Source organism: Puma concolor, chromosome A2 (assembly GCF_028749965.1).
Source record: "Puma concolor isolate L17-30 chromosome A2, mPumCon1.1.hap2, whole genome shotgun sequence".
NCBI lineage: Eukaryota > Metazoa > Chordata > Mammalia > Carnivora > Felidae > Puma > Puma concolor.
The window spans coordinates 37,410,539-37,434,448 of NC_141668.1; the positions used below are offsets into that span (position 1 = coordinate 37,410,539).

The 23,910-nt window shown below is 36.0% G+C and overlaps 1 protein-coding gene across 1 annotated transcript in view; it reads left to right on the plus strand.

Annotated features, from left to right (window-relative positions):
• Positions 1-228: 228 nt before the first annotated feature.
• The window catches only part of PPP1R3A (protein phosphatase 1 regulatory subunit 3A), a 39,018-nt gene continuing 15,336 nt past the window's right edge, over positions 229-23,910 (plus strand). The window contains exon 1 of the mRNA XM_025929928.2: positions 229-1,073. Within this exon, the coding sequence (XP_025785713.1) occupies positions 286-1,073 (788 nt within the window). The 5' untranslated portion in view covers positions 229-285. The remainder of the gene's footprint in view (positions 1,074-23,910) is intronic.

Genomic DNA, 23,910 nt, shown 5'->3' on the forward strand with positions numbered 1-23,910 from the left:
AAAAATGATTTAAAATGTCTTTTTGGAACTCAGCTCATAAACAAATGCAACTTTAAAAACTGCGAGTTAAATCTGAAACATACTGGTGAGAGTAACATGGATGCTATCATATTAAAGGCCTTTGGAGGCGAGCTAGCATAGTTTACACGCCATTGGACCTATTTATAGAGCTGACTCCTTTCTGCAATGTCAACTGTAACATTATACTTATTTTAAGCCTCAGTATCTCAAATATCAGCCTCTACTAGTTGTACAGTTCTCTCTTATTTGATACCAGAGAGCCCAATGGAGTCTTCTGAAGAACCTAGTCAGATTAGCAAAGATAACTTTTTAGAAGTTCCTAATTTGTCTGATTCTCTTTCTGAAGATGAAGAAGTTAAAGCTACCTTCAAACCTGGTTTCTCCCCTCAACCTAGTAGACGAGGTTCTGATTCTTCTGAAGATATGTACCTGGGCACTCCGTCTTCAGGTACAAGAAGAGTTTCATTCGCTGACACCTTTGGATTCAATCTTGTGTCTGTCAAAGAATTTGATTGCTGGGATTTACCGAATGTTTCAACCAGTTTTGACTTAAGGAAGGACATTTTCCACACAGAAGAATATGTTTTATCTCCACTCTTTGAGTTGCCTTCTTCAAAAGAAGATCTTATGCAGCAACTTCAAGTACAGAAAGCAATACTGGAGTCAACTGAGTATCCTCCTGGGTCTACGAGTATGAAGGGCATTATTCGAGTTTTGAATATTTCTTTTGAGAAGTTAGTATATGTGAGAATGTCCTTGGATGACTGGCAGACACATTATGACATTTTAGCAGAATATGTCCCAAATTCATGTGATGGTGAAACTGATCAGTTCTCCTTTAAGATTTTATTGGTTCCCCCTTACCAAAAAGATGGCAGTAAAGTTGAGTTTTGTATACGTTACGAAACTTCTGTTGGTACGTTTTGGTCAAATAATAATGGCACAAATTATATACTGATTTGTCAAAAGAAAGAACAAGAGCCGGAGCCTGTAAAACCACGGGAAGACGTTCCTAATAGACAAATAAAAGGCTGCTTAAAGGTAAAATCAAGGTAAGGATATATCTTACATTCATTACTCTTCATAATCTTAGAGTATTTTATGTCATTCTTCATTTCATGTGTTATAAGAAATAGCCGTTCTGTTTAAAAATATACTGCTCATTATATAGAAAACAATGGTGCGAGGCTTTAACAATGTCAGCGCTATTCAAATAATAGCACTGTGTTATCTCTCCTCCAAATGCAAGGAAAAATATGGGTATAATATAATAAATGGAGGAGCAGGGGAGTACAATGTGCATATTGCCCGCCTAACGACTTACACATTGTTAAATTCAACCATGGAATGTAGATTCTTAACATGTAAAGCTTCTTTTTGACGTGTATAGCATATTTACTTTCAGTGGCTTTTAAATGTCTATGCCATACTTCAAAACATTTCTGATTCTCACAAAACAGTGTTTCAATATGCTCTTAGTTCTCAGAAATTTGTAGGCTTCCCTCCAAACTTTTTAATGACTGATTGAGTCATATAGGGGTGTTTGGAGTGATACGTGTTAAGTAAATCATAACAGTGATGACTTTAACGACAAACTAAGAGAAAGACAAAAGTATATGGGTTATGTATGAATAATTATAAACAAATATAACATTATAGAACACAAAGTAGCATAAGTTAGTAAAAGCAAATGGAGCAGAATTTAAAAAAAAAAAAAAAAAAATGACCCAAATAGAAATAAGGAGATTCAGCTTTATAGATCAGAGATTTGGGATGTGACTCCTCATTAGTAACCCTGCTCTCCTGTTAATATGAAAAAATAAAGAAAACTGCATTCAGCTGTCTCCACTGTAGAGTTGGCTAATTTCCATGACACTAGGTTAGTAGATAAAACATCCAGGAGGAGATAGATCCTTTCTGATCCTCCAAGTGTCTCAGTGGGAAAGTCGACATTGCTCCACAAGTCACAGGCAAATGTTTGATTGTTCTTTGGGTGGCCCATCCTAACTGTTACTAGACCTAAAGATTCCCACAATTGCACCAGAAATAGTGTAATTTGAAGAGGGAACTGTATTAGGAATCAAGACACTGAGATTCCAAGTGGAATTTAATAAAAAAATATAAGGAATAACGTTGGAAAATTTTAACCTCTTTATGCTTTAATGTCTTGATTTATTATATGATACTAAATAATAACACTAAATGTGTTAGTCAAACACATTGATGAACTAAATATAACATAGGTGGAAGCAATTCAATCATATAAAATATTTCTATTTTCATTATCCTTTAAAGTCATTTGAAAGATTGGCTTACTCCACTTTGAGAATTTTGCCAACTTTCTCAATCCAAATAAAACTTTCTCAGATTTTAACTGATGCTGTTAAGAGAATAATATAACCATAATCTCTACATGTGCTAAAATAATAACTTAGATGTTTATGAAATTACTTGGCAACATGTTACCTATATAGACAAAATAAGTTCAACACTATTTAACAAAGTAATTTATATACACAAACATGCACATTGAATACTTTACAATATCTATTAAACGTGCTGCAACTTGCTCTCTCTGTTAGTGAAAAGCAAAATTTAGAAAGGTCACAACCTTATTGTCAACATGCTAATAGAAGACGCACTGTGTAAGTCCAAGGTATTTTCTGAAGTTTAAGATGCAGCTTTAAAAATACAAGCAGTGAACTATGGTATAGATAGAGGATTCTTTTGATAGATAAACCTTGACTTGAGACCAAGAACAAAAAAGGGCAACTGATAGGTCTAATCTTCTACCTCAGTTATGATATTATTGGAACTTCTCCTAGTCTAAGATATGTATAACTATATACATCCATACACACATTTGTATTCAGAACAGTAATCATTGGATTCATAGCGGACACCATTCAAGTTTTAATATTGCTTTGGGGAAAAACCTGAGAAGAACTAAACCACAAAATGGTCTAAAGGCCTGTAAAGTTTCCTAATGAGTTATAAAAATGGAAAAAATCTCTCTCCTTCAAAACCACAAATACATTTTCTGCACTTCTATAACTTAAAAATGACCAACATAATTCAAACCACATTTTGAAAAAAGCATTTGCCTCTGGAGGAGGCCTTTTGTGCTGAGTTTCAGTCCAACATGAATTTTTACATCTGATTTATATACCACTCAAAATGGAGTGTATAAAGGAAATCCTGACAGATCCTTAGAACAGCATGTGCCGTAATAGAATATTTATACAGCTTTTCCATGATATAATTTATATGCAATGGGGTTTCAAATATTCCTAAAACTCACACAAGAGAGCATTATCAAATTTCTAAATGAATATTGCAGTTGGATTTCATTGTGAAGAATTTAGTTAGGGAAAAAGAGCACACCTTATTAGTGTTATTTTGCAAAACGTGTAGTTGGCTAAAATAAAAGTGAACTAATACTTATTTGATCAAAAAAATTATAGCTTCTAAAATATCCTCCTCCCTTCAAAGAGTTATGGAATCTAGATAGGTTTTTGTTGTTGTTGTTGTTGTTGTTGTTGTTGTTGTTGTTGTTGTTGTTTTTAGTGTCCACACTTCCTCCATAGCTTAATTTGGAGGTCACTTCTTCCATAGGATAAATACAGAAGAGAAATTTATGTGGATTTTTGCTCCATACATGCAAGCAATTGATAATACTGTGTTATATAACTCAGAGTTAAAGGGAAAATAAACTGTCCTGATGCAGACAGTAACATCTAGCTCGAATTCTTTTTAAAACCAAAGTTAATTTCCTATCAGGGTCCTGGAGATTGTATCTTCTGAAAGTGTCAATAATTCCTTCTAATAAATACAGAATGAACTGTGGGAACACATTTAGTGAGGTAGGATTTCTGTTATGTCAATCACCCTAGGCACTATGCTTTTCCTGTGGAGATTTTTTTCAGGTCAGAGTCTGAAAATCTCTACATTGATATGGCTGTCTATTTGATGTTTCTTAATCTATCCACTTTGACAGAAAGAAATATCTAGAGGGAGAGGAAAGCAGAGTTTGTAACTCTCAGGCATGTGACTGAGAGTGACCCAAAGGTATTTAATTGCACGGAAAGTCATGCATCATGAGATACTTGATAAGTGTCACCACATATATGGCACAGGTGTATGTGTTAGCAAACAAACTAAGCAGATTTCTGATCTGCATTCCTTGGGATTTATTTCAAAATAAATGACCAAAAGAAATGAATGACATTGATATAAATTACATTAAATTTACAGAGATAAATAAGCCAAAAATAGCATGCATAAGCAGTTAAAATTACGGGCTTCAGAGTTAAAAATATCTGGCTTTGAGTCCAAGCTCTACCATGCTGGCTGTGTGACTTTGGGCAAGTTTGGTTTCTTCATCTGTTAATTGGGAATAACAGTAGTACTACTATCTTCTAGGGGTTGAGATTTCTGTGGCATGATACATATTAACTTCTATGGCACAGTGTCTGGCCATGGTAAGTTTTCAGTAAATGTTAACCAGCATAAAAAAAGACAAGGCTAACTTTAGCTTTAGGTGGATCTCAAAAACCCTAGAAAGGCTCAACCTGCCCCAAAGTCTTGATACCAAGACTTTCCTTTCAGGGTTCCCAACTTTTCAGCTTTGGAGAGCCATTCCTTTGTCTGTTGCAGGATTTTAATCAATAAACAAAACTAATTCAATTGCAAATTTTCGTGAGAAATGTGTCACCTTATATCTGAAACACTCTGAAACTGGGTTTCTTAATGAGTATTAAAATTTCCACATTTACTGGATGACAAAATGGAGGAACAGAAAGGAAGGGGTAAAAAAAAAAAGGCATGAATTTCAGCATTGAACAGACATGCATATTAATCCCAGTAAAATATATAGTTAGTAGCTAGGTGATTGTGGACATATTACTTTACTTCTCAGCGCCTCAGTTTATTCATCTGTAAAATAGGGGTAATGATGCCTGATATTGTGATGATTCAATTACCATAAAATTGGATACTTTTAAGGCTTCTAGTAGAGTGCTGGCCACATACAGAGTAGTCATCAAAAGCGAAGCATATTCGCCATGATTATCAAATCTTGTTCAGCTAATTTCCTGATTCTTGGACTTGCATGATTTCTCTAGACCTCATAGTCTACCTTGTTCAGGTTCCAAAACTCATTCAACAAGTGTTTATTAAGGACCTGTGTGTTGTCAGACACCAGTATCCATGAGAAAACGAAAAACATGGCTGCAAACATGACTCTGAGATGACGAGAGGCCCCAAAGAAAAGGCCTCCCAGGGGCTGAGAGAAGAGAAAGGGAAAGAGAGAGACCATCAGCTCTGATTCTTTGGGTATACGATGGGATAAAAAATAAAGTAAGAACCATTTACATTATGTTTCATGTTTTCTAGAATATGTGATCTATAACTGATCTTGTGCAAGGGCTAGAGGAGTGACCTTTTTGTTCCCCCACCAGCTGCTAAATGTATGTTCCCAACTGTTGGGTACACAGACTGACTTCATCTGGTTTTCTATTTTATTAAGTGAACCCAATTTATTATTTTAAGTAAAGAAATGGCATGATATAGGTGTTGGATGGTATTTATAACTTGGCCAGGTGAATGCAAATAAATTCCTGAAAGATTTCAATGCCAAAGGAGAAAATTGATCAGTCTTCAATTTTTGTACCCGAGAACAGAATAAGGCACATTCAAGAAGGGAAAAGAGAGAAGTATTTTTAAATATTTTAAGATTACAGAGAGTTTACCTTTCAGGGTGGTATAAAATCATCAAAATGAAGCCAAGAAAAGCATTGGAAAATGGAGCATAAGATATGGTAATGTTGCATGTTCCAGTCAGGCCCATTGGATCGTGAGACTTCCTTAATTTACACTTACAGTATAATCTGGGATCCTGGAAATAGTCCAAAGAGGTGTAAATAGCCCCATGAGGCCTTTAGGACTTAATGTATTCCATAACTAACTTGTTGTGAGTCCGTACTAATTGTGGAAGCCAGGTCTGGTTAAAGGGGGGGGGGGACCCTGGCAAGGCCATATGGAAACATAAAACGCAGCTGCACAGGACCTGTCAAGAGGACCGTTTAGAAGCTGCCAGCTGGTTGACAGCAAGGAGCCAAGTAGCTTAGTTTCCTTGGAGATCTACCAGGGCTTTGTGGCTTCCTGGTTTTGTATAAACCCATAGCCCTAGAAGCCTAGACTCCATGGAGTAGTTTTGGAGCCTTTTCTGAGAGAAGAAGAACATGAGAGTCTCATCATTCAAGGTGTTTCTGAAGCTCTGGTTGAAGGAAATCACTATGGATCCCGTTTCTTACATGGATCCTCTGGATCTTCATGAGACTTTACTTCCCACCCAAAGCCCATCTGCAAGTCTACACAAATTCTTATAGGGCCCAAGCATTCTGAGCCAACAAGGCTCCAAGAAGAAAAAATGATTATAATTTGGGACATTTAGTTTTCCACCTTCTTCCAGTTTTGCTGCCTGTGGCTCTTGTCCCTCTTCTAAGTTTTTACCCCAACACCCCAACAGAAATAATATAGGGGAAGTGACCTCAGGAGCAAACACCTGAGGTGGGCCCGACTCCTTAGTGCCCTGGCAGACGTAAAAGGTCTTCTACGCTCTGACACTTCACTTTGAAACCATGCCTGAAACTTTTACACACACACACACACACACACACACACACACACACTTCCCTTCCTTAAATGCAGACACATCTAGGATGGCAGGGACTATCTTTATCTTACACCTGATTAAAGTCAGCTGCACAAGGGGGCTTTAAGTGTGGATTGCAACAATGGAAATGGATAATTTAGAGCAGAGAGCATTATGGGATACAAGGCAAGTTTGTGTACGGAGTTGTAGTAAAGGCTCCATAGAGGCAAGAGGACTCGGGGGGGTCTGGACTGTATGTGTGTATTGAAGGGAAAAGGTGGATTCCATAAACAATGAGGCCTAATGGAAACAGCATACCATTTAAAGTCGGGCAGATTTGAGCTGTCAGTATAACTAATTACTAACTGTGCAAACTTGGATAAATTATATTTTTCATCCTTTTCACTAAGGCCAAAATAGGGATAATAATTTCTACTTGGCAGAGGTGCTATGAGAAATACATGAGTTAACATATACAAGCATCTGTCTCAGTTGCTGATACTTTATATGCACTCAAAATGGCATTGGTGATAAATCCCACTTTTTAAAGTTTATTTATTTATTTTGAGAGAGATGCAGAGTAAGTGAGTAGGGGAGGGATAACAGAGAGAGGGTTAGAGGATCTGAAGCAGGATTCGTGCTGCAGACAGCCTGATGCAGGGCTTGAACTCATGAACCTCAAGATCACGACCTAAGCTGCAGTTGGACACTTAACTGACTGACCCACCCAGGCGCCCTGATAAATTCCACTTTTATAAATCTTGTATATGGCTAGTTCTATGCTCAGGATTAATGGAGGCATGCTTTTCTTTCTTATAATAATTTCTGCTGCCAGGACCCAGGCTAATACAAAGAGTTTCAAATTTAGTTGTATTATAGATTCAATAAGCTTTTGGTCACCAATCAGGGACACCAATATTGATGCCACTGCTGCTATGAGGAAAATTATTTCCAAATTCCAGCAATTTCTGGGTTACAAAAAAAATCTGGATTGCCTGTTCATAAGTTGAACACTACTTACAAATCTACAACGTGTTTCTTCTTAAGGTAGTTCTTAAAATAGTTCTTTTGGACTAAATAAATAAGTTACCTGCACACAACTTCACCTTATCACTTTATACCTATGAATAGAAGATGAAATTGAATTTTATGTAGTTCTTTTCCTCTAAGAAAATATATTATATACCATTGCATTTCAGTCATTTCTTTGTTTTAAAGCATTCTCAGTACCTTACCACCATATAAAAAAGAAAAAATCTCCTCAGGACATATGTCTCGGATCTTTTCAGGCTTTTATTCCGTTTCTCTAATAGTTTTACTTGGGTAAATGCCATGGTAGTGTTATTATCTATTATATAAGTAATAACTGGTTTTGAAAGCTTAATCGTATCACCCTGCTGTTTAAAGATTTTATGACAAGATAGAAATTGCTAGATTGGAATGCTATATGGCATTGTTTAGTGACAGAGACCAACTGTACATTAAACAAACCTGTCTCAGGAAATTTTGCTACTCCCTCCCCCTCAAGTGAAAGGGTCTGAAAATGAGGTGTGTTGCAAATAAGTACCATTTACGTCACAAATAGAAATGGGATTCAAACTGTCATAAGACAATGACTGTCCTATGTGTGGTTGTAGATTTGAATTTTATTTACCCCTTTTGAAATCTGTAGTAGTAAAAAAGACAAAATATCCCCCAATTCAGATTTGTAAAGCATGCCAAATAGTAGGCCCTTTTCTTAATTATGTGAAACAGATTTTATAGCCCATTTAACATTGATGGTATTCTGATTTGTTTTACAGATTTAAGCTATGATACAAATCAAATAGACTATAACTTCCTAAGTAAAACCCCAAGCTTATTTTCATTCTTAAAAATTACTGTGGATGTCCATACACAATTACAAATCACATAGAAATGTGTAGGTAAATTTCAGCTTCATAAGCCATGTGTGAAATGAAACTGGGAACAATACTCACGTTTTACTAATATCTCCCTTTGAGGATTAATACAGCTGATTTTATAATGTACTGTCATATGTTAAATCTTTTGGGTATTTACCAATAGAAGCATTGCACAGATTTTGAAAATCACATTCAGGTGCAATAGAAAATATAACCTTCACATATATTCTAAGTAGGTCTCTATTGTGTTTGGTGTAAATAAAGTTATAATCATTGTTTCCAATGTTAAAACACACTTGATTTCTGAGTAATTTTCAACAAGTCGTATTGTTTTAGAAAAGACCGCTTAATTCATTTGCTTTCAGGCAGACTTATGCCAAAAACTACTCGGGCCGAATGGTGATATACTCTCTTATTAATCATCTACCGGGAAATTGCGCTCTTCAGTAATGTATTCTATCAGGAATTCCTTGTCTTTTATGTCCCATTCATATTGTTCTATGTCTTTAATCTTGCCATTTGTTTCCTCGGTTTCTGTGACTGATTTCTATTTTCTTTGTCAAGTAACCTAACAACTTTAGATTGTTACCCTGCAGGCCTAACTAGTAAACTAATAAACTAGTTTGTAGTATTCTAATGCAAAAATCAAAGAAGAAAAAAAACCTCCTCACCAACTAGATTTTCTGAAGGAGTGAATGGTGTCACTATTACAAGGATGGCACTGTGGGCACTAACATTTCAGGTGCGGCAGGGAACAGAAGGCTGCTAAACAGCTCTTCCAATCCTGCCATTAGTAGGTTTGAGTTCTGAGTTCTGGAGTGATTATTATTATTACTGTACTTCCTATGGGAGTCACAGAAGAGAAAGATACTTAATTTACAAAATTACAAAGTTAGAGGTATTTCAGAAGATTACTCAGTGTATTTCTCAATTCTACCTAAAAAGATAGCTGTTAGAATCTTAGACAAATAATGAATAATTTAGAATAGCTATGTACACTATTTTATAGATATCTAATATTTTAATAAAATTTCACTCAAGAATATAACTGTATAAGACAATGAAAAGAAATTTTGAATAGGTTTATAAAAATCAAATGTAGTCTAAGCCAGCTGAAATTTAAATTGTTAAGAGTATCCTTTTGTAGAAAGGTTAATACAATGTCTACAAGCAGAATTCATCTGAATAGATGTTAAATTTCTTGACTGTGTGTGTGTGTGTGTGTGTGTGTGTGCTATTTGCTTTAATGAATATATGCAGAGGACTGGGAAAGCTAATCCAGCTCATAATTTATTTAGTAAATTGAACATAGGGAGCAGTAGAAGTAATACTGTCCATCTATATTCAAATTATTCTTGACTCAATTCCTTTTTGTGGAAAAATATACACACACGTATCTGTTTTTATGGGCTTTTTACTTAAACCTTATCTTGTTTGTGTATATGTGTGTGTAATACATAAAGACATTCTTCAGATAGATCATATGTTTGCTAATCGTGTGCATATTTTCTGTATTAGTAATATCTCATTTAAAGCTAACTTTGGCAAACAAAGTTAAATTTTTAGATAATGCTCGTTATATGGACATTCAAGACATTTGTTTACCATTCTCATTAAACTCATGTAGTTCAAATAGGATCCCTTTTGCCCTTATATTGCTTTGGGGTTTTGTTTGTGTGTTTGTTTTGTTTTAAGTTTAAGAGAGAGAAAGGGAGCAAGGAAGGGGCAGGGAGGGAGGGAGAGAGCAGGAGAGAGCGGGAGAGAGAGAGAGAGAGAGAGAGAGAGAGAGAGAGAGAGAGAGAGAATCCCAAGCAGGCTCCTCACCATGAGCACAGAGCCTAACTTGCCACTCAAGTCTCATGAATGGTAAGATCATGACCTAAGCCAACTGAGCCACCCAGCTGAGCCACCCAGCTGTCCCTTGCCCTTATATTTCTTTGTTATTCTTCCTTTAAATGACAGTATTTCTGGCCATATTCTTTCATGGAGTAGTTGCTTCTAGGGAACAAAAGCAAACAGCTTTCCTTAAATGAAAGGATTGCTGTTTACCATGTTTGTATCTGATGTAATTTATTTAGAGACAGAAAAATTAACATTTAACAGAAGACTTATTGCTTATCATATATTTGTATGTCTGGAAGGAAGAGGACTTCTGTCATAGGGCTCTCGGTATCTGTTTAGTCAGAATGTTTACAAAGGTGGCATTTACAGTGGTGGCCTTTTCCTGTACTTAAAGAAAAACTCATGTGTGTGTCATCTTCCCAATTGGACTGCAAGTTCCTTGAGGCCAGGAATGATATGTTTGTCTAAGCGTTATTCCTCACTGTAACTAATAAAAGTATTTGCATATAAAAAGCTCTTAAAGATATCTATTAAAGGCAACTGGTTTTCTCATTGATAACCCTGAGGCCTAGTAAAATCCAAACGCAGCTTCTGAATAATTGAAGAATGAATTATGCTTGTTACGGTTTAATGATGAGTACGTTTATTGTTTTCACAATCTTTAAAACTCAGATGCCTTCTGGACATCTCCATCTGGATATCCAGGTGGCAAATTAATTCCCTTGATGTCTCACACCAAAGTTACATTACTCCTTAAATCATAACTCTTCTTCCTTTATTTTATATTTTGTTTAAAATAATAGACAACATCCCTGCCATGCATATAAAAAACTTAATAAAAGACAACATCCCTTAATAAAAGACAAAATCCCTGCCATGCAAATAAAAAACATAAGAACTGATTTCTCTTTTGCTGGTTCCTATTGATTCTATATCCATATTATATTTTATGGCCATGAGGTAATGATCGTGTATTTGATCAAAAATAAAAATTACTTTAAAAATTAAGAATAGAATATATAAAGACTATAAATACATATTATAAAAAACAACAGATGAAAAGCAAATTTGTCTCTGCAGTAACTTTCCCAACAATTGAGAAATAAATTAATATGGTCTACTATGGGATTGTCTACTATGATGGTCTTTTTTTCTATCCCGAGTCTTCCCGAGTCTTCCCAAGACCTGATTCATGGAGTCACCATAATATTACTTTGAAGTAATGTCAAATAATCTTATCTCAAATAAAATAAATATGCATTGGTTGGCCTTTGACTTTCTTTATACCACAGTCCAGACCAGTGGGACCAGAGCCAGAAAAATTTAACATGCTGAGTAATGAAAGACCAAAGGCAGATATTGTATGTCTACTGATCAGAATTGGGTCATTCATTCTTTTTTCTTGCCGGGGCTAGGACTGAAGCCAATACTCAGATTAGTGCTACTGTTGCTCGTGTGCTGCTCCCTCAGCCTGACACCTGTGGATTCTGGGCCTGTCTGCTGTCCTGTTAGCTTTTCTTTATTTTATTGTCTTCCCTTGCCTGGGCCTTTTGCCTCTCCTGGATGCCTCCTGTGTACCTAAAGCTCAACTGTATTAAGTTGTTTGGCACTTTCAGCTCTGTCTTGGGATTGCAATCTTGGTCTTCCCCTACATGAAATCAAAAACCAAAAATATTTAAGGGGACTAATGCAATGCATCTAAATGTTTAACCTTAAATCTACAAAGGTAGTGTGATGGATCTGCTACACTCTATATAATACTATTTACATTTTTTTGGATATAACTTTAGATTTAAAGAAAAGTTACAGGAAGAATAGGAAGACTTCCCATATTCCTGTATGCAGATGTTTTGAAACTATATAACACAGGGGCCCATTTGCATTGATTCTTATAGGCAAGAGCTTTAACTTTTGAAAACTTTAAGCAATGGAAAGTTTCTAGTTTATAGCTAATTGCTGATTTTGCAGAACATAAAATACCTTGAAAATACTTGCTGAAAATGTTAACAAGCTCAAAGTGAAATAGTACTGTCATCATCAGACAGTATAAAGTTTTAATTAAAATTTTTTTAAACATTAAAAATTAGAGTTTTATGACAGTAAGATTTGTGAAACAAACATCTATCTTAGGAAACTAGCATAAATAATTATATATTTTTATGGCACAAATACTAATATGCTCCCCCTACACTGACACAGTAATTAGTTCTTATATCATCACCCTCCACTGACACCCCATAGTTTTCATTAAGAGTTTTATTATAACTTTACTAATATTTTAAAGAACTTTATTGTATAAAACCTAAAGTCTTCACCCAAAGTGAAAATGTATTATTGAGGGAGGGAACGCATGGCATTTGTAAATAGTTCTTATGTTATAAGAAGTTTTTAAGTGAAGTTAGGTAGAAATTAAAGTTTTATTATTTAAACTTGTCGTTTCCCAATTAAGTTTTTAAAAACATTTATTTATTTATTTCGAGAGACAAAGAATCTCTAGTAGGCTCCAGGCTCAGCACAGAGTCCAACGGGGAGCTCCATCTCACAACTGCAAGATCATGACTCAAGCCGATATCAACAGTCTCCTACTTAACAGAGGCCGCCACCCAGGTGCCCCCAGTTAACTTTCAAAGTACAGGTGGAGATGGGTTCCCACTGAAAATGTTATTTGTGAGACTGAATTAAACATTTTCTGGGTAAGGCATCGTTGTTGAGAAAGTTGGGGGGGTATTTTTTTAGTACAGTCCAATATAATGGTCTGTGATGAATTGTAACCTCTAAGGAAATTAATTTTTTGAAACCCCTTTCAAAATTATGTTGGCATGATTATAAATGTCAATTGTGTGCATGTGTGTGTGTGTGTGTGTGTGTGTGTGTGTGTGTGTGGGTGGGTGGGTGGGTGTGGGTGTGTGTTTCTCTAATTCCTAGGGAATTCCTTGGCCAGTTATGGTAATTTTTGATGAAATTCCTTTCATTCTTTTAATTTTGTACCTAAGGATCTGTAACATTAGTTAGAACTTGGCTACAAAACGAGGCGGGACTTTCATATCATGTATGGACTATATCACACTGACAACTTTAATTCTATGATATTAATATTATGATATTACTACTTTAATAAGTTACCTTGTCCTTTCATTTAGAAATTTCTAATTATATAAGCTTAAAGAATATATGTTTTAAATCTATCACATTTCTATAGTGATATAAAGTTATCTCCCATTAGATCACTTTTATACATTGTAGTCAGCAATACCACTTCATTTCATATAAGAAATTGGGCAAAAGGGATCTATTTGATCAAGTCCAGAAAATATTTAAGAGAAGTCAGGTTTGTGATTTAAGCTCCTAATCTGCTGTGGCTCTGAACTAAAATGCCTCAAGCAGCCACTTATTCATAAAGAAATAAGAGGGTTCTTGTTTTATGTAGAACACTTCTAGGTAGCTTCTATCTTCAAGCGTGGATTTGGTTAAGGGATAATATTTATATACCTGAAGAGTTAGCTATCAACATAGTATGTGCCAAATGGAATGACGTACTCAGAGAAAATCAACGGAGACACGGAGCAATAGGCATTCGAGAAAGGACTGTACTTGTAGGCTGCCCTCATTAGGAAGGGCATCTCAGAGGAATTGAGCTTGGCGTTGAAACGGTAAACCCCGGTAGGTGGAGGAGGAGCAGGAGAGCATTTACATAGAGTAAAAAATATTTGTGGAAAAGACAGCGCGAAGGACAACGGGAGGATTTTGTTGGTCAATCAGACTGCCTAGAATGGACAGAATTGTGAAAGTCAAACTTGACAAACAAAGTTGAAAATGAACTGTGCCCTCTTGCTAGGCTGAACATCTGAACTTTAGTCTCCCTATTCAAAGATAAAGTAGTATTTCAATTATATTAATTCGGAAAGTATTCAGGATAAATAAATGAAAAGTATGAACTGGGTTGCTAACTGTATGACATGATATTGATTTACTTGTAAATGTTGAGCATAATTGCCCTCATGTTTTTCTCCTAACACGTTTCTACTAATCGTGTTTTATGGAAGATCCCTTACTGCCTTGAAAAACTGCTTATGGCATTTATGAACACCATTACACTTCTGCTTGTGTTTTGGGTGTCTCATGGTTTAAAATCTTTTTTATGTTATTAACCATTTTTTTTTACTGTGTCTTTACCATTTTTACTATTGGAATGGTTAAATATAGGTTTTATTCCTTTCTCATTATCAATGTTAGTTGTTTCATTTTGCTATAGGTCATCCTTAATATAAAAAGCAGATATGTATGATGGCACACATTTTTAGATATTTCTAAACCTATTTCATGGTCATGCCTGGGGAAATTTTCTTTTTATAATTAGTTGATCCAAATTCTTCCTTTAAAATCTAAGGGTTATGTTTTAACTGAGTGAGAAAGATTAGTCCAGGCGTCTCAATGTTTATCCTTGTGGTTGGGCATATGGAAATTACCCTAGTATGGTCCCTTCTATAACACCAGTGACCTCAAGATTGACAGAGTATGAGTTTTGGTTAACTTGAAAGAAAAAAAATCAGAATATCAGTAGCAAAGGTCTTACTGTGCTCTTCAGCTTGTGCATGGATAGAGAATAAACAAACAAAAGACACTAGTGACTGGAGAAATCAATCAAGGGTCTTCATACATTCAACAAGTGTTACTGAGCACATACTACACGTGCCAGATACTATTGGAAACAGCAAGGATACATTAGTGAAAAAATGACGGTCTCTTTCCTTGGTTAGCTTAGATTCTAATGGAGGGCAAACTAATAAGTAATTAACATAACGAATAAGTAAGTTATGTTAGAAGATGACAAATGCAGCTGAGAATATAAAACGCAAAGCGTCATAAGAAGAATTAGTAAAGACGGCACATCACTGAGGAAATGACAACTGATTAGAGACTTGAAGGGAGTTAGTCATGAAGAAATCTGGGGGAACAGAGTCCCATGCTGAACAAAGCAGCTGGGGCAACATTTGAAGCGATTTTAAGTGATGGGCCTTTCCCTTTTGTCTACTTATGTCTCCTATAGAGCCTTGGGCATATTTTCCACAGGACCAGTCACTACCTCACCACAGGGTCCGTGACAGAAAGGGAAGCGTGCAGTAAAGAGAAATCAGCTTCTCTTTGACACCATACCTTTCCAGGATCCCTTTCTCCTTTTCCTGGCTGCTTTCTGGCTGCCCAGGTTCTCATAGCTTATCTTTCAAAGGTCCATCTTTTCCACTGAAGGACCAAGTTGCAGCTTTGTTTTAGTGAAGATGGAGTTGTGTTATAGTGAATCTAAACAAAGAAGAAATTTAACACTGGAGTTATTTGAATTTAAAAGCACTAAATAATTGTGCCTATCATTTTTACTTTCACATATTTTGTTTATCCTGATTATAGACTACTAGTATCATATATATATAGTATTGTACAAACTTGCATAATAAGTTTATGTAAAATGAGATATGTGAAAAGAATTTTTTTTCATAAAATCAACACCGTACATATACAAACAAAGTAAACCATTGCGAAATGCCGATTCTCAAAGACAGCAAGTATAATCTTCTAAGTGCCTTCACTTGTGTATCATATCAGGAAAAAAGAAGACCAGAATATACCTGGTTGTGGCATTTTTACATGAAACATTCTCTTACATATGATAAACTCCAAAAACATGAAGCTATTAGCATTATCCACAAACTTACATTTAAACTATGAAATTGAAAGTTCTGCCTTTTTCAACACTGTTTTACTAGTCTGGGTCTAAAATTTTACAAACACTATCAGTTTTATAATAGCAATATGGTTCTTAGTGTAGAAATTATGAATGTTTCTTACCCTAAACAACATGTAGTTTTCCTTTCAGTTAAAAAAAAAAATAAGTAAATTTAGATTCACTGAAGTATGGATGGGCAATCTCCATGATGAATGAAAATTAATTGTTTTATAGACATAACAGTAGCAGAAATACAACCTGTGTAAAATTTATGTTAATGCTAGCATATTTAGGGGCGCCTGGGTGGCGCAGTCGGTTAAGCGTCCGACTTCAGCCAGGTCACGATCTCGCGGTCCGGGAGTTCGAGCCCCGCGTCAGGCTCTGGGCTGATGGCTCAGAGCCTGGAGCCTGTTTCCGATTCTGTGTCTCCCTCTCTCTCTGCCCCTCCCCCGTTCATGCTCTGTCTCTCTCTGTCCCAAAAATAAATAAACGTTGGAAAAAAAAAATTAAAAAAAAAATGCTAGCATATTTGATTATATGTTCCGTCTCCTCTTTCCACCCCACGAAAACTCCAAGTATTTTTACTGAAGGAATCAATTTCACACTAACCATACCTTCCCAGAGCAGCCAGTGTAGCAGCGTAAACCAGGGTTTCTCAAGTGTGGCTGCACATAGGAAAGGGGGAGAAAAGGGCACCCATACGTAGGCCCCATGACAAAGATGAATTGCACTTGTCGGGGGCTGGGCTCAGGCACAGGTATTTTTAAAAAGCTCCCCAGGTGTTTCTGTTATGCCCCAGGATTAAGAATAACCGGTATAATCTGAAGACATAAACACAGGTGTTCTGAGTTAACTTTTTTAAAAAAATTGCAATTCATTTGGTCTCAGTATCCACTAATAGAGTTTAAACGAAAAGAAAGTAAATCTAAACAAAGTAACACTTTTACAGGTATGGCACGTGAGAGGGTTAAGTAATAGTAGCAATGTTAAAGATAAAGTTAATTACCATTTAGAATGAAGTAAATTTTAGAAGTTTTCTTTTAAAAGTTTGTCTTTTTGAGAATTGTGTATTTTATAAATCAGAAAATCAAGCTTTTAAAAAGTGTCTGTAATCAGATTGCAGGATCTCCTCTTCCTCCAGTCTGATCTCTCTTTGCAAACCCATGTATCTACACAGCCAGCTCCCTCCCTTCTTTCAGTTTGGGTTAGTGCTCCTGGTATTTTTTTTCTGTAGGACCCCAGACTTCCCCAGTCGTGAATGGTACAATTGTGATTTTTAAACTGCTGGTTTTATTTATCTTTCTTTACACTGTAAACTTTATGAAGGCAGAGTTTGTTTAATCTTGGCTTGTGTTTGTGGTTTAACTTCTAGCATAATGTCTAGCAAATATTAAATATCTGTCCATCAAAAACACACTGAGTTGTGTCTGACATTCTGAATTAGCATGATGTCCAATAGATGGACTGTGTCCTTCAAGCCCACTTGGTAGTACGATTCTTCAGAGTATTGACTCCAGAATCTTCCTCTGCCTTGTTGAAAGTGTGGCCGAGATACCACCTTTGGCAATGTGGCTGCATCTCAGCAGAATTTGGCTCTTGCACCCGACTCCTTCAGCAATCCCAGTCTGTGGCCCAACTTCTTTAGTCACCTGCTCCTTGCCTTTTGACTCATATCAGGTTCTCAACTAGTCCTTCCAAGCACCATATTGCTCTTGTACTAATCTTCAACCATAGTCTATCTTATTGAGCCCTTCTCACTTCATCTTCTTAGGATTTCCTAGTAATAAACTTTGCTCTATTTAATCAGGGATCCAAAGACCTTCAACCGGGAGAGTCATCTTGGCACTGATGAACTCCTCCATGCTTACTCTATCTCTTCTAGTGGTAGGCTCCAGACAAAATAACATGATGTTTGTACTGTGAGCTTCCTAAATCAGTTGGACTTGTTTCCTTAAATCTACATATTCATTTGGATCATTTCTGTATCTGTTTACAACTACTTCAGTCTAGAATCTAGGTAGGACCAATGACTGTTGGATGTTTTCTAGCATTTGGTATTGAAATTAGCATTAGTGAGAATGTGAAGTATAATTAGCTGCTTGTGATAATTATATTAATAAAAATTATTTATATTAAAAATAATATTTTTCCCTAAAGAGATTTAATCAAATAAAGTCTATATAGGAACTCTCCAAGGTAGCAAAGACTTTAGGGCTAATAAAAATTACAGCCATCATCCAAATTAAAAACTTTTGCACTTCAAAAGACACAGTCAAGAAAGTGAAAGGGCAGCACACATAATGGGAGAAAATACAAATCGTATAACTAGTAAGTGAGTTACATGCAGAAGAATTCTTACAACTCAATAATAAAAAGAGAACTCAATTTTAAAATAAACCAAGGGGTGCCAGGATGGCTCAGTCAATTGAGCGACCAACTCTTGGTCTCAGTTCAGATCATGACCTCATGGTTTGTGGGATTGAGCCCCATTGTGCAGAGCCTGCTTGGAATTCTCTCTCTCTCTCTCTCTCTCTCTCTCTCTCGCTGTCCTCCCCTCTCTCTGCCCTTCCCTCATTTGCACGCGCTCTCTCTCCCAAAATAAATAAATAAATTTTAGAAATTAAATAAAATAAAATGAAATAAGCATTTGAATAGATATTTCTCCAAAGAAGCTATTTTAATGACCAATAAGCACATAAAACAGTAGACAACTAATTAATCATTAGGGACATGCAAATCAAAACCACAGTGAGGTATTGCTTCACACCCACTAGAATGATTATGATGGATAAGAGATAATAACAAGTGCTGGCGAGGACATAGAGAGATTAAAACCCTCATGCACTCACTAATGGTGGGATTATAAAATAGAACAGCCACTTTAAAGGAAAATAATATGACAGTTTCTCAATATGTGAAACATGGAATTATCACAAGCCCAGCAATTTCACACCTAGGTTTCTTCCAAGGGAAATGAAAACATATGCCCACGCAGATACGTAAATGTTCATAGAAGTACTGTCCACAGGAGCCAAAAGATGGAACAACCCAAATGCCCGACAACTGGTGAATGGATAAACCAAGTGTGGTGTATCTATATAGTGGAATACTATTAAACAACGAAAAGAAAGGAAGAACGGATACAGGCTACAACACTGATGAGCCTCAAAACATGATGCGCTGTGAAAGAAGCCAGACACGAAAGAACACATACGGCATAAATGAGTTTGTATGAAATGCCCAGATTAGGCAAATATATAGAGACAGGAAGATTAGTACTCCAGGGCTGGGGGTGGGGAATGAAGAGTGATTCTAAGGGACATGAACTTTCTTTTTGGGGTGCTGGAAATGTTTTAAGATTAGGTTTTTGTGATGGCACAACTCCATCATATACTAAATATACTAAAATGTACTGAAAATATACTAAATATACTAAAAATTACTGAATTGTACACTTAAAGTGGGTGAGTTTATATACACATTATACTTCTATAAGCTGTTAGCTTAAAAAAAATTACTGATTTTGTATGGAAAAAAATTACTGATTTTGTATGGAAATACAAATTTCATGATAAACAGACTTCTGTAGACCCACTGCAGAGTTTAGGGTTTATGGAATTTAGAAACAGAGTCTGTTTCTCCTGAAATGTAGTAGAGAAGCTATTGTATTTTAGACAAGGCTAGAGTAATAAAGTGCAAGAAAATGAATATGGGTAGTATACAAAGTCCCACATGAAAAGGTATATTATAACATTTTCTATACATGAAATATGGATAAGTTTCAAAAAATACTTGAGTATCTCTCCATGAATTCTGTAGTTAATTCTGCTGTAGGAATAAAGAATATGTTTGATCCCCTCCTTGTGGTATGTTAATTCAAAGACAAAGACGGAACAACTTTCACTCCATAATATTTTTTCTTATTGTTTCAATAGGAAATGTGGATATTACCTTCAACTTTTTGCAACATGCAAAATGCCAACATAATAATACCAGCTAATACTTACTGATTACTTGCTCTATGCTAGACATAGAGTAGTATAAATCCATTTCTTCATTTAATGTATTACATTGGTATGAATAGTTACTCTTCTTGGTTTAATTAAATGTTTTTTTTTTTTTCTTGCGTCTTCTTTCTTGGGCTTTTCTCAGCTCTCTGTTTCTCTTTCCCCTCCCACTTTCAGGACAAATGATACTATTCACGTTTCAGAGTCTCACTTTTTAAAAACAACGACTTTGTTCACGTTGCCCTGCCTTTAGCCAAAAACCAATTTGACCTTGGAGAAATATCTCAAATCAGGTTTTATGCTGAATTTTTACTGCTTTATTCAAAATGTTCAAGCGATTTGTATATGTAAACCTGCATTAAATCCAAGAAACATGGGCTGAAGGGGAGGAGGTCTTTGAATGTGAAGTGATAGATTCCACGGGAGTGCAGAATCTTTTGTGAAGAAATCCACAACAGAAGATGGAAGAAAGAAAATAGTTCACAAAAGGGGTGGGTGAAGGGTGGCAAAAAACATGTAATGCAAAATGTGGACATTTGTGAGGGATGCCTCAGTGCATTGCATTAATAATTTGCATATTAAGAAGTCACGAGTCTTCGCGTTAATGAATCCCTAACTAGTCTCTGACACAATAGACTGAACCGTCCCTAGAGGAGTCATTATGGCCTATCATGTCAATGAGCCGCATATTAATGACTCTCTTACATGCTCATCAACAGGTAGCCTAATAGGCTTCCATTGAGTTCTTTTTCATTTGCTTTTTAAATGTATCCTCTCCTTCCTTCCTTTTGTAATACTATTGTGAAGAATTGACAAAAAGGTGCATTAAGATGATTTTAATGTGTGACGTAAGTTCACAAAAGCATTAAATTTAGAAATAATGCTTTAAGCCTTACTTGGTCTGCCTAGAAAACTTTTCAAATGCAGCTAAATACAAATCCACTTGGATAATAGGGTTCTTATTTGGATTTTAACATAAACCATCCAACCCAATTTATCATATTTCTCTTTTCCCTGATATATCAATTTATGCTGTGATTAGCATAAGTAGAAGAGCTAGTTTGGAAATATGTTGGTGAAACTGAATTGCTTGAGAATGGAAGTGAATTACAACAGATTTCATATCATAAACACTCATTAAAACTAAAAAACAGTCGCTGATAATATATAAAAAATTCAAAACATAGAGGAAATAGACATGTATAATCCCATAGCAAGGAAGAAACAAGCTAAGAATGGCTTTATAGCTTTTAAATTTAACAAAGGTAGTCACAGGAAGGCACTGCGTATTGGAACTTTTCTAACTTGCTTTGTCATGCCTCTACGTTTGTTGGTCCCAATTATTATATTTAAGATATCTGGTGAACTTTTACAAACATAAAACCTGTGATCTCCTAGAAGAAATACTGCAGAATTGTTCTTTCAGTATTTCTACTGAACCGTATACCATCTCACCCAACTTACTATCCAGATGAAGGAAAGATTATTGACACATGCTTGAAATTCTTGGAGACAGGAGTCAGGAATGGACAGAAGCTGGGAAAAAAGTTGGAGAAGCCTCTTAGCACTTTGTTCCCCATAAAAAAAAAATGAATTACTACTTGTCAACACTGCTACCTTGAGACACAGTTGAGGGCAAAGATGCTCAGGTGAATAGTTGCAGGCCGGTGCTCTGACTTCATACCTATCACCCTTACTTCGGCAACAATTCCTTCCGAGAGGTGTCACTTCCGGAATGATTGGATTTTCAAGTCTGGAAGTCTCATGCTCCTTTGTATTGACTCCGTCTCCCAACCCTTCCAAACATACACTGGATATATCAATTTACACTTTAAAGTACTTTCTCTCTTTTTTTCTATAGAAATATTTATTTATTTATTTATTTATTTATTTATTTATTTATTTATTCAGTGCTTCACACATTTATTTTATTTACTTTTAAGAGATATTTTGGTCACTGTGGGGGTCGAAATTGCTTTTTCTTAAAACAGTTTCAAAATGACACATAACACAAATGCTATAGAGCTGGGATGTCAAAGCTCTGGATTTAACAAACCAAATAGCTTAGGCAATGCTTACATGTAGATTCCACAAAGAAAACATGTTGAATCAGAATTTCTTAAACTGCAATTAGCTGGCTCAGTAGTCAGGACTCTGTGAATAATGACTTTTTACACCACCAGAGACAAAATCAGTATCATTATGAAAAAAATAATGCCTGCAATTTAGTATCTTCTGGAAAAAACATTCACATGACAACACTCTGATAATTTTTGAAAGATGGAGATGGTATAAAGCTCTTAGCAATCCCTTTGCTGGGGAATTGTGGAGAAAAAGAATGTCAGACTTCTGAGGTAGCAAGAGTCTCAGCTGAATAATCACTAGTTTCTTGTCACCCACCTACTCCATGGGTGACAATTACTTCCTTTAAAACTCAAGTGAAATAAGGACTTTGGGCCAATAAGTTTAAGAATATTTTCTGAAATCTCTTTGATGTGTATGCTTTAGTTTCTCCAGTACCTATCGCGTATAAACATTCACATTTCTCCCTCAGTGGAGTATAACGAGTATAAGTGGCAGGACGCGGCAGAGGCCCCCCTTGGGCCAGGTTTACTTATAAGCCTTCTTCACTTAAAATTCATGGATTCTTGGGGCGCCTGGGTGGCGCAGTCGGTTAAGCGTCCGACTTCAGCCAGGTCACGATCTCGCGGTCCGGGAGTTCGAGCCCCGCGTCGGGCTCTGGGCTGATGGCTCAGAGCCTGGAGCCTGTTTCCGATTCTGTGTCTCCCTCTCTCTCCGTCCCTCCCCCGTTCATGCTCTGTCTCTCTCTGTCCCAAAAATAAATAAACGTTGAAAAAAAAAAAAAATTTATAAAAAAAAAAAAAAAATTCATGGATTCTACTTATAATCACATCTCCTCCCAAAGCAACCTACAATGTTTGGTTCACACTTGGCTCTCCAAGATCCTCCTACATCCTCACAAATTAGTACCTCTTTAGAAAATACACATTGCCACAAAATGGCACATGTTGCCCAGATGCCATCACAGAATTAAATCTAAGTAGTTGTTGTTTTGTTTTGTTTTGTTTTGTTTTGTTTTGTTTTGTTTTTGTCCTGATTCCTGTGAGGTGAAGTGAGCAAGAAAAAAAAAAAAAAAAGCACCTAGTGCTTTGACATAACAAAGCAGATTCGAAGGGGCAATCCTGAGTAGGGAAAAGGGTGACAAAAGGAAGAAACTTTGGAAAAGAAACAAAGAATTTTTCAGCAAAAGTATGTTTTTCAGTTATTGAAATTTCCTGCATCAAGAAGGCACAGTACCGTTGTTTCCAGTACATATTCACGATCAAGCACTGAGGCAATGGGCAATGCTCTAACTGAGAAATAGAAGTAGAGATTTTCAGAAATGTAGTAAATGGAAAACAGGTAAATGACTCTATAAAACCATCTGCTCCCTAATGTCATGGTATGTGTTTAGTTTCTCGAATGCTTGAGCAGTTCACTAGAGTTTACGCAAGGGGCGTGTGGTTTGCCATGGTTTACGATTATATTTTAAAAGTAATAAATTAGCTTATATGTTACATATTATCCAATACACTTATTTATCCCAACCAGTTTTGATACTGGTAATGTTCCATTATTTGAAACGTTCTACCTGGACAAAAGTAAAATAATGTGGAAATACATGATTCTGTCACCTTTATTACAAAGAATAGAAGATGAGCTCACACACTGTGCAGGTAGGATTTCTATCAATTTGAACTG